At 25.3% G+C, this 12,172-nt stretch overlaps 2 protein-coding genes across 2 annotated transcripts in view; one reads left to right on the top strand and one right to left on the bottom strand.

Moving 5' to 3' along the window:
• Positions 1–1,636: 1,636 nt before the first annotated feature.
• On the top strand, positions 1,637–3,644 carry Phum_PHUM036540 (monocarboxylate transporter, putative; the record flags this gene model as incomplete). Its single annotated transcript, XM_002423053.1, has 8 exons — positions 1,637–1,907; positions 1,981–2,077; positions 2,145–2,230; positions 2,311–2,385; positions 2,745–2,913; positions 3,023–3,183; positions 3,248–3,439; positions 3,505–3,644. 8 exons carry the CDS (start codon positions 1,637–1,639, stop codon positions 3,642–3,644), a joined length of 1,191 nt encoding a protein of 396 aa, XP_002423098.1.
• A 4,103-nt stretch (positions 3,645–7,747) lies between these two features.
• Positions 7,748–12,172, bottom strand: part of Phum_PHUM036550 (lachesin precursor, putative) — a gene marked incomplete at both ends in the record, with an annotated part of 13,083 nt that continues 8,658 nt past the window's right edge. The window contains 4 exons of the mRNA XM_002423054.1: positions 7,748–8,112; positions 8,570–8,740; positions 9,630–9,749; positions 10,509–10,637. Of these exons, the coding sequence (XP_002423099.1) occupies positions 7,748–8,112; positions 8,570–8,740; positions 9,630–9,749; positions 10,509–10,637 (785 nt within the window). The remainder of the gene's footprint in view (positions 8,113–8,569; positions 8,741–9,629; positions 9,750–10,508; positions 10,638–12,172) is intronic.

Raw genomic sequence — 12,172 nt, forward strand, 5'->3', positions numbered from 1 at the left:
GTGAAAAGAAATGCCAAAAGCAGACGCTCATTAGCCACACTTTTCGCTTTTCCCTCTTCGCTTTACGCTCTATTTATCAGCCAATATTTTGTGTTGTTTTTTTTTCTTTTTTTTTTTTTTTTTTCTTTCTAATCAAAAAGTTTTCAACTGAATAATTTATTCTTCTTCCACGATTAAATTACCTTATTCTTCCCCATACAGATATATATATTTATTATACTTAAATCTATAATGACTTTAATAATAATAATACTAATTTTTTTTTTTTTGGCAAAGATTATTCTTCGAAGGAATTTAAGATTTTTTTGGAAAACTAAACGTCTTTAAGAGGTTATACTCATTATTTTAATTATTATTATCATTTTTATTATTATTATTATTATTTGGAGAAAAAAAAACAACACGATGAAAACGTAATTAATTGTGATTTTTTTTTGTTAACAACAATCGAAATTTATTTTTTTTTTGAATTATTTTTCTGTAGTATTATTTTCTCCCCCTTTCCCCTCCCCCTACAACCTCAATTACTTATTTATAATTAATCGAATTTTTTTTCCTCTCTCTCTCTCTCTCCACTTTAAAAAAAAAAAAAAAACGTTGAAAATTAATGAGGAAAATATTTATTATGATTTAAAACAATTAAAAAACTTATGGATGATGACATTGGTTTTCCATTATCCTCTTTTATTCTCTATTGATTTCCTATATAAAAAAAAAAAAATTTTCCCTCTTTTTAATAATAATAATAATAATAATACTAATAATAATATTAATAAGTGCGTGTCGTATGTTAAAAAAAATTAACATAAAAATTTTTATATCTTAATACGTTAATACGCTATTTTTCCTCTTTTTTTTCAAATACGAAACAACAACAATAATAATGATAATAAAATTATATTTCCTTGTAAATTATTAAATAAAAATTATTATTATTATTATTATTATAATTAAATCGACGACGGATGATTTTGGCAGGTTTTTTTATAATTTCAACCTTGATTAAATTTATTTTAATCATTAATGGCGGGAAATGAATTGATTCGTTCATAAAAAAAAAAAAAAATTAATATTTTTATCGAAATCTTTTTCACGTGTTTATCGGTTTTATCAGTTGGTTTAACAACAACACCTTATCTACGATTAAATTATTATTATTATTAATATTATTATTATTATTTGTCGTCGTAATAGTAGAGTATTAAATAATATTGTGTTGTGGAAAAATGTGTGTTGTGGTATATTCATCAAAGGCACGTCCTTAATTTATTTATTAAAAATATTAATGAAAAAAATTATAATTTTAATTAATTAAATTTGATGACGTCATTTCCTTTTTTCTTTCTTTTGATAACAGGTATTTAAATACTTTCAGAAAACAAAACAAAAACCTTTTTATTTTTTATCATCGTCACAAAAGGACAATTACGAAGAAACGGTTGGTTTAAATAGTTCTCGGTATAACGAAGAAGATGATAATCATAGGAAAAAAAAAATATACAAAAATGATGTCAAACCCAACGGGGGTTGGGGATGGGCCGTAGTTTTAGGAGTAGCCATAAGCAATGCAAGTATTTATTTAACAACAGCAACAGCAGCAGCGATGATAATAATGATGTATAAAATTGTATTTCAGATGACGACCCAATCTCTTATATCCGTTTTCGGTCTTTTATTCATTCAAAGATTTTCCGATCTCGGTATAACGACCAAAGGTGCCTCGATAATAATGGGAATGCAAACGACGAGTTTAAATTTATCGGGTTTAATCATCGGTCCTGTTATAAAAAAATATTCCTACAGGAAAACGGCAGCAATGGGTGCCATATTAGTGGTCGTGGGATTGTTATTGACGAGACACGCGGATTCACTTATTAAATTTATATTCAGTTATAGTTTATTCACAGGTTAATAAATAACTTATGTATTTATTCAACTTTAAAAAATGATTTTCAAATGGTTTTTTTATTCGTTTTACAGGTTTAGGTTTAGGTTTATTAGGTCCATCGACGTTCGTAGCCATCGATTCGTATTTTAGTAGTCGAAAAGGACGTGCTGTTGGTTTTTCCGTTTGCCGGTACAGGCATGGGACAAATGCTTCTTCCTTTTTTGGTTCAATATTTATTAGGAAATTATGGTTTTAGGGGTACCTTATTAATATTTATCAGGTTGGGCTTTACAGGCTTTTTTGGGGAGCAACATTATATCAACCCATTAAATGCACATGAAGGTAATTTAATTGAATTTAAATTTCCCCTCCCTCCCCCCCTCTCTCTATCAATTTAATAAAATTTTTTTTTCAAAAAATAGAAACAACTCACGTTTCAAGAATCAGAAACATCAGAAGAGGAAGAAAATTTAATGATGAAAGAATTAACGGGTATCGTATTATTATTATTATTCATCTTTTTTTTTTGTGTTGTCTCCCCAGTTTAATTTAAGTTGGCCATTTGTGGTTATAGTAACTTTATCTGAGTCATTACAACCTTGAATTTCACTTTTAAAAAAAAAAATATTTTTTTTTGAACTCGGTCGTAAAACTAGTTCAAATTTAAAAGTTTTTTTTTTTCCTATTTTTTTTACGTAATGTACAAACCTATTATTATTATTATTTCAAAATGATTTAAATTACGCCATATGACCTTTTCATAACTTTTTCTTATTATTCAATTATATTTTTTTTTTCCCAATATTGAATTTTTCGAGTCCTTGAATAATTTTTATTTTTATTTTTTTTATTTAAGAAACGTCAAAAATAAATCCGAAAAATAATGATGAGGAAGAAGAAGAAGGAGGAGGGGAAGGAGGAAATTTTTTAAAAAAATTAAGTAAAGAAATGCACGTGGATTTGATAAAAAATCCATCTTTTGCAAATTTACTCATAGGCCTCGCATTGGTTTATGTTGGAAACATGTGTTTTTCCATGCTTTTCCCATTTTTTCTAGAGGTAAAATAATATCGTATAATAATAATAATATATAATATCACGTGATTAAGTGAATAACAAAATGATTTTCTAGAGCATAGACTATTCTAGGCCTCACATAGCACTTTGCATGAGCGTATTATCAGGTAGCGATATCATCGGACGAATATTAGTTCCTATATTTAGTGATATTTTTAAAATAAAAAGCAAAACAATGTTTTTCTTAGGAGCTGCGCTATCTGCATTCGCTAGATCAGGTATAATAAATAATAAACCTAAAAATTTATGTACAATTTTTAAAAAATTTTAAATTTTTTCCAGCACTCGTCTGGCAAAAAAATCTTACGTCAACTCTTATATTCGCTTCCCTATGCGGAATCGTTCGTGCAGCTTTAATATGTAATTTTAACATGAGTATATCTGAACAAACTGTACCTGAAAAATTACCTTCCGCTTTAGGTCTTCACATGTTATTCAAAGGATTGGCCATACTTGTATTTGCTCCGGTCATAGGTAATAAATAAATTATTTTTATGTTACAAAACATAATTTTTTATACGACCAAATTTTTTTTTTAGGTTTTGTTCGAGACTACACAAAAAGTTATTCGTTTTCTTTACACATATTAAACGTTTTTTTTTTAATATTACCCTTTTTCACTTGGTTAATTGAATTTATTTGTACCAAAGACACGAGAAAGAGGCTGCCGCCATATTGATTATTTATTTATTTTACCATTTAACCCAGTATAAAATTAATTTTAAAAAAAAATTATTTATATTTGTTATTATATTTATATATATTTGTTAACAATTTTTTGTTTTTTTATTGAAAAACTTATTTTAAAAAAAAATTAAAACGAAAGAGGAAATAAATAATGAATAATATTATTTTCAATTCATTCAATTATTTATTAAAAAAATAAAAATTTAAATTTTTTTAATAAATATTCAAAAAAAAAAAAAAATTTTATTTTTTTTGTCTGTTGTTTTATACAGAAAACAACAAATATTTATTGATTTAATTTTTAAAAAATCCAAATAATAATAATAATAATAAAAGTTTTATAATATTCGAAATAAATAATTTATTTGAGAAAATTTTCTTTTTTTTTTTTTATAAGTATAATATTAGTTAAATAGTTAAAATGGCCGACAAATACTCTCTCACTGTCTTTGTCTCGGTGACAAAAACTTTTCCATAATCGTGATTAATAAAAGGAAGAAAATAAATATAAAATAAAATTTGTCTGGAAAACCAAAGGGTCGTCTTGTCGACGCCATTTTTAGACCAAAAAAAAAAAAATAATAACGGTCACACACATATATATATATATTATTTTTCAAAAAGTTTAACGAACAACAACAATAACAACAAAAAAAAAAATTTGAAAAACGTTCGTGTAATTTACATTGTTGCCAAATTGTCATTTTTCTTTATTGAAACAAGTCGTTTGTGGGTGGTATGCGTTTTGTATGCAACAAAGGCACATCTATCAAATTTGAGTATTTTTTTGTTATTATTATAAAAATTAAATGAGAAATTAATTAAAAGTTTTTTTTTCTCTCTTTGGGCAAGAGGGAAGGGAGGAGAGGGGAGGGTAGGGATGAAAAAGGAAAATTTTTTTTAGAATGAAAAAAAAATAAATCGGTTAAAAAAAAAAAAAAGGAAAAAAGAATAAAAATTACCATGACAAATGAGGGAAATTTGGATATAAATTAAAGAGATGGGGAAAAGGAAAAGTTGGAGGAACTGAAACTGGAGAGAGAGAGAAAAAAAAATTTTGGAGGGAGGGAAGGGAAAAATATGACAAGAAAATAATAGAAAAGAAAATTGGGAGAAAAATGAAAAATCCATGAAATTAACGCTCGGAATAATTTTTTTTTTTTTTTTTTTTGACTTCTTTTCAAATTGGTTAGTCAAACACAAACACACAAACACAAACACAGAGAGAATTTCTTTGTCTTTTTTTTTTCTTCTTATTCACTCCAGGACACTGAATTTAAAAAAAAAAAAATTTATTTTGTTTAAATTTAAATAGGTCTGGGGAAATTCTGTTTCCAAATGGTTGAATTTTTTAAAAATATTAAATAGTAAAATTTTTCTTTCTTTTGTGTTTATAAAAAATTATTTATGAGTAATTAAAAAGAGAAAAGAGAGAGAGAGAGAAAAGGTTTTTGAATAACAAATGAACAAAAAAAAAATATATTAATCGTTGTAAAAAAAAATTAATAATTACAAAAGCAACAATTAAAAAATTATTTTCCAAAACACGCATCTGGAAAAAAAAAATGAGAAAATTTCTGGCAAAAGATTTTCTTTTACCGGAAATAAAAATATAAAAGAAATGATTTGCGATGACATAAGGTTTTAGGTGGTAATGGTGATGGTGATGGTGGTGGTGCAGGGTGGTGGTGGTGTTGGGTTAATGATAGAAAGAAAAAAGGAAAAAAAAATTGATAATAGAGAAAAGTGAAGCATTGTTATCTTGAATTCTCATCCTTTACCAATTATCTCAGTACATTTGCCACGTCTTAGCTGGAATTCGTCCAGATGATAAAGCTCCAGTGAATCTTGCATGACAACAACACTCTGCAATTTCTTTGTGGTCCTGCCAAAATCTGCCACATCATTAGCTCTTTTTTTTTTTTTTTTAATATTATTCTTTTCTTATTTAACTTTTTGTTTTATTGTTTTCCTTCCATTTATTTATATAAAAAAAAAAAAAATTAAATTTAAATTTTTATCGCTGCGTCATAATTTTATTGCCACGTTTTTTTCCCCTCCCCTCCTTCCCCCCCCCGAAGCAGATGTGCTAATATAAATTCATTTAATTACATCCTTCCGTTTTTTTTTTTTTTTTAATATAAATTTTATTAAAAATCTCAATAGATGATAATGATGATGCAACGAATGTAAATTTTAAAATGATTTATAAACAATAGAAATTTTTTAACTTTTTAATATAACAAAATAAATAAATAATTTTAACTTTTTAAATTTTATATAAAACTTTTTTGTTACCGACAAAAGTAGTTAAAAACTTTTTCTCCTTCGTGACATTCACATTTTTTTTTTCCTTTTTTAATATTACAAATTAATTCGAAAAAAAAGCAGAAGAAATTTTTTTATTTAAGAAGATAAAAAAAAGAAAATTTTTTATTAAATAATTTTCCATGTTTCGTCACCACCATCGTGTTTTTAAACGTTTCCATCGAATTTTTTTAAAAACTTAAAACATAAATTTTATTATCATTATCATCATCATCATTATTAACATTTCTTTTTTAAATCGAGAAAAATATTAAAAAAAACTTGGAAATTCGGTTGAAATAAAAAGTTAAAAAAAAAAAAGGGAAAAAGGAAAAATTAGTTATTTGTTTTCTCTTTTCAAAAAAAAATCATTCTTGATATCCCCCCACTCCCCCCCCAAAAAAAAAGAAAATAAATAAATAAAATAAATAAAAATAAAAATTAATAAGAATAAAAATGGTTAAGATGAATGAAATCGGATGAAAGGGTAAAAAAAAAAGGTTTTTCTTTGGTGATGTGCCACGAATTTCAATTATTTTCACATCCTTTGGCAAACATTGATTTCCACCCAATTATTTACTATATATATAAAGTTTTTCTTTTTTTTTTTTTATAGTTTCCTTTTACTTTTTTTCAATTCTATATTACTTTTCTTTTATATTGTCAATAAGAAAATGTTTTCCAGTTGAATTTTCCTTTTTTTTTTGCTTACGATTGTGAGGGAAAGGGAAAAACTCGAAAATATTGAAATCAATTTTCACGTCATTAATTATTACAAACAAACAAACAAACGTTAAATTTTTTTTTTTTTTAGTTTGTTTTTATAATAATAACGAAAATATTTTTATTAAAAAAAAAAAAAATATGGAAAATTTATATTATTCAAAAACATTTTTTTTTTTTTTTTAACAAGATATTTTACATAATTTGAGTTTAAAAAAAAAAAAAAAAAAAAATTTCCTTTTGCCTAAAGCAAATAAAAAACGTTTGAATGTAACAACAACAATTTTTTTTTCATTATTCACCTCTTTCAAATTTTTTTTAAATATTTTTTTCCACCGAATTTCCCCTTACCCTCCCTTCCCCTCCTCCCCCATAACCCCTTTCCTCCCCCTCTCCCGCCATTTTTAAATTTTAAAAATCATTAAAAACAAAATTATTCAAATGATAATTTCTTTTTTAAAAAAAAATCATTTTTCATTTATTATTATTATTATTAAAATAATAATGATAATAATAATTTGTTTAAACAAAAACCCAAAATAATAATGATATCACATATAGGTTTTATTTTTAAAAAAAAATTTTTTTTTAATAAATTCAATGTATTATTTAAAATAAAATCACGACGAAGAAGAAAACATAAAAAAAAAGTCATAAGCTAAGTATAAAAAAAGGAATTTTCAAAAAAGTCATCAACATCATCATTATCATCATTATTATTATTATATATTATAAATTATATAGTATATATAAACTCAGGCTTTTTTTTATACAATACGAAAAACAGAAAAGAAAAACATTATTATTATTATTATTATTAATATACATAAATATTTATTTATTTACAAAATTTAAATTTAAATTTAAAAAAAATTCTTATGTTTAATAAATAACATTATTGATTTTTTATTTATTTATTAATTAATTAAACCGTTGAGAGAATTTATTTATTTATTTTTTTATTGTCAAAACACTTTTTTTTAGTGTCATAAAAAAAAAAAAATTATTTATTTATTTATTTATTAACAATAAAAATTAATTAATAAGTGTGAGCTTTTTTAATAATCATTGATGATTAATAAATAAATATATAAAAATAGAAAAAATTATTGATAGATGAATTTTAATTGTTATTGTGGATGAGGCACATCCAGAAATTTTACGATTATTCCCTCCTCCTCTTATCAATGGGATTTGACCACCTCCTTGATTTTCTTTTAATGAATTAAATGTTCCTTTAATTGTATCCCTAGTATTATCATTTGTTAACGTCCAGGTATTTTTACCCGATACCGATATCGATACCTGTTCATTTTCTCTAGTGATGTCATCCCCGTCGCCATCATCATCATCTTCTGCCGAACCATATTGATCCGAATAATCTTCTTCATCGTAAAATGGATTAAATGCACTTGTCGGACTCGGTATTTCTATTTAAAATAAATTTATTATTATTATTATTATTATTATTATTATTATTATTATTATTATTATTATTATTATTATTATTATTATTATGGAACCTGTGACGTGTACGACGAAAATCACATAACAAAAAAACAATTTTTCCTTTTTTTCCTTTTTTTTCTTTTTGGTAAAATTTAATATTAAAATTTTTTTTATTTTTTTTTTTGACAGAAAGAAAATGGAGGGACGTGGGGGAAATGTGGGGGGATTTGGGGGGGGGTTTGTGTCTTTTAGGAATTCCTACGAAAGAAAGTAAAAGTAAAAGAAAATCTAATTTTATGGTAAAAAAATTTTTCAAGAAGAAGATGGAGGCGTTTGTGGTTGTCGTTGAGGTCAGGCATTTTTTTTTCTTATTGATTTATTATTTTAGGAAATCGATAATTAATCAATACATAATGATAATAATGATAATAATCTAACCGTAAAGTCTTATACTGCTATCTACTTCTCCCAATGAATTTTTAGCTATGCACCTGTAGGACCCAACATCAGTCCTTTGAAAATTTCTTATTAATAATATCATTCTAACTTCAAAAAGTGATTTGCTAATTATTTGGACCTCGTACTTATCAGACGATATAACCATTTCACCTAAAACAAACAAAACAAACAAACAAACAAACGATAAAATTAATTTTTTTTAAAACAATAAAATTTTATTCTATCTAAAATTTTTTCTTTTGTTTCTTTGTCCAGAAGATAAAAAAAAAAAAAAATTCACGTTCGAATATATTTTGTATTTGTTCCAGTCACAATTTTTTTTTTGGACAAGACTTATTTTTTTTCCAGAAACATTATTTATTTGAATAAATAAATAAATAAATAAATTATTTATTTGAGGAGAGGATAAAAATTTCTTTTTTTTCATAAACTTTTTTTTTGTAAGACTGCAGTAGTCTCAGTCGAACAATTTTCCCTCTCTCTTTCTCTCCCACATATATTTTCCTCCATTATTTTGTTTATATTTTTCTTTCTTTTTCTCTCCAACTTTCTTTTTTTTTTTTTTTTTTTGTTAAATTAATAAAATATTTACTTTTAAGAAGTTTTCTTCTAATTTACCATCAAAAAAAAAACTGAAAACTTAATCTTCAAGTTTTTCTTTTTTTAAAGGGACAATTTTTTTTTTCGTACCTTTTTTTTTTTTTTTAATTAAAAGTTTTTAAAAAATAATTTAAAAACAATAAATATAAAACAAAAAATTTTTTTTTCTCACACAATTTTTTTTTAACTGTCAAACAAACAAACAAACAAAAAAAATTTAAATTGATCTTTTTTTTTTTGTTTCGTTCACAAGAAACAAACGACGACGACGACAAAAATTTTTTTAAATTAAAATGAAATAAGAGGGAGAAGGAGGGGGGGGGAGGAAAACAAGAAAACTGACTTTTCAATTTCCCCTTTTGATAGAGAGAGAGAGAGAGAAAGAGAGGGAGAGAGAGAGAGAGAGATAGAAAATTATTTGTCCATTTTTTATTCTTACCTGTATCTCGAACCCAATAATTAATGGATTTTGGTGAAGCTTCAACGTAACATTCTAATGCAACATCGGTGGCAAGAGGAGCACCAACCAATTGATTGGGTACTTGAATCACGGGATTAACTAAAATTAACACAAACAATTATTATTATTATTATTATTATTGGGATTACACGTGGATGTAAACCTACTAAAACATAATAATATTATTTTTTGTTTGTTTTTAATTCAATAAAAAAAAAAAAAAAAAAATAGTAAATTGATGATGTTTTTAAAACAAACCGACATCTCACGCACGCATGCACGCACGCACGCACGCATACTCAAATAGAACACGTATTTCTTATATGCATATAACAAACTAAAGCAGACGTACATTTATTATAAAAAAAAAAAAAAAAAAAGTTTAAATTACAAACAGTTGTAGAATTTTTAAAGGGAGTCGCGGGGGAAGGGGAGGGGAGGGGTGGGAGAAAAACAAACCAGAAAAAAAAATAAACAGCTTTGAAATTTTACAAAACTTATCTTTATGTTTGTTTTTCCCGCTTTTTACTTATCAGCCCTCAAACCTTTTTCACCCTACAAAAATTTTATCCGGAATATTTTCGTATTTCTCCTAAAACCCAAAATAGTGGGAAATGGTTGGTAACAGTTACAACAACAACAACCAACAACCAACAACAACAACAAAAGGAATCAAAATTTTCGGTCGTTAACAAAAAATTTTACTTTTTCATCAAAGATTATTACTATTAAAGTTTTACTTACTGTGTAAAATTAAATTTATTATCAACCGAAAATAAATAAGATTGACTAAAACTACAGAAACAATAATAATGATGATAATAATAATAATGATAAGAATTTGTTTAATTAACTTACAATGAACGTTAACCATAATTCTTTTGCTCACTGATGGCGGGATGCTGTTTGATGCAATACATAAATAAGCTCCCATTTCTGATCTTGTTATTCTTGCTAATCTTAATATTTCTCCTTGAAATGTTGCAACTGTAATTAATTTATTTTTTTATCAGTTACCTGTTGATAAAGAAAAAAAAGGTTGGGGGGAGAGGGAAAGGGATAAGAGAGGGGGTGGGACACACGGACGCACACGCACGCGTTTTTTGTTTTAATTTATTAACAAATTAAACATCAAGTTTATGAGTAAAATTATCTCTAGGTCTTTATTATTATTATTATTTTTTAAACTTCTCACACTCCATATTTTCATATAATAACTAGCTGGATTTTCCAAAAAAAAAACGAACGAACGAACGGACGAACGAACGAGACCGAACGTCCAACTTATCTTTTCCATAATTTGAATTTTTTCAATGAACGGACTAAAAAAAAGTTTTTTTTTTATCACTTTGTTAGCTTTTGTTGTTGTTTTTTTTTGTCTTTACGCTTAAATCCTCCCTATACGTTCGTTATCCAGTTTGTTTACCCTCCCCCTACCCTCCTTACCTCTACCCTCCCTCTCCACCTGATTTATGTTTTTTTATTTATGTATTATTTATTATTTATTATTGTGCAATATTTAATTTTTTTTTTTTCTTCATGTACTAACTAAAATGAATTTTTATCATTTTCACGTGTTTGTTTGTTTGTTTGTTTAATTTGTACAAACACAAACACACTCAGGAATTTAATATGTAATGTTTAAAAAAAAATTTTTTAAGCTTCTTATTTAATAAATGAAGGGAAAAGATGGATGGATGGGGAGAGAGGGAAGGGTTACGTTATTTAATTTGTAAAATTAACGTATGCTCAAGTTCTTTTTCTATTCATTCATTCATTCATTCATTCACTCACTCATTCACTCATTCATTCATTCATTATTATTATTATTAATCAGTGAAAAAAAAGATAAATTGAATTTTTTTTTTGTTTTTTTTTTTCTAAAACCACGACAGGAGTTTAAATAATTTTTTTTTTTAACATTGAGTTATTTAAAAATTTATATAAAAAAGAAAACAAAAAAAAAAAAAAGAAAAAAAGGAAAAAAAAGGAAAAAGAATAATAATAATAATAAGAAGAAAAAGAAAAGGTAGATAGACGCATACCTAAAGAAAGCCTTTTCCGGCCAACTTTTTTTTTTTTTTACTTTTATTATTTTTTTCCCGGGAGACCTTTGGCGAAAGACTTTTTTTTTTTCTTCTTATTCGCGCTTTTTCTCTCTCTCTCTCTCTCTTTTCTCATCCTCCAGTTTAATTTTTATTTTTATTCGAAAAGAAATCATTCTTACATAAAATTTACCTTTGAAGCTTAAAAAGCATTAAAAGAATTTTTTTTTTTTCTCTTTTTTTCTGAGTGAAGACAGATTTCAATTTCCGAAAAAAAAACTTTTTGGGTTGAATCTCATTTATTTTCACGGTATATTTTTTTTTTTAAAGATATCGAAAGAGAAGAAGAAAAAGAAGAAGGAAAAAAAAGAAATAGAAAAGGGAGAGAGAGAGAGAGAGAAAAGAGGGAAAGAAAGAAAGAAAGAAAAAATTTAAGCTTTTATTTTCACCGAAAGCTTTCAAAATTGAATGATAATG

The sequence above is a fragment of the Pediculus humanus genome, genomic scaffold, assembly GCF_000006295.1.
Source record: "Pediculus humanus corporis 1103172107384 genomic scaffold, whole genome shotgun sequence".
Lineage (NCBI taxonomy): Eukaryota > Metazoa > Arthropoda > Insecta > Psocodea > Pediculidae > Pediculus > Pediculus humanus.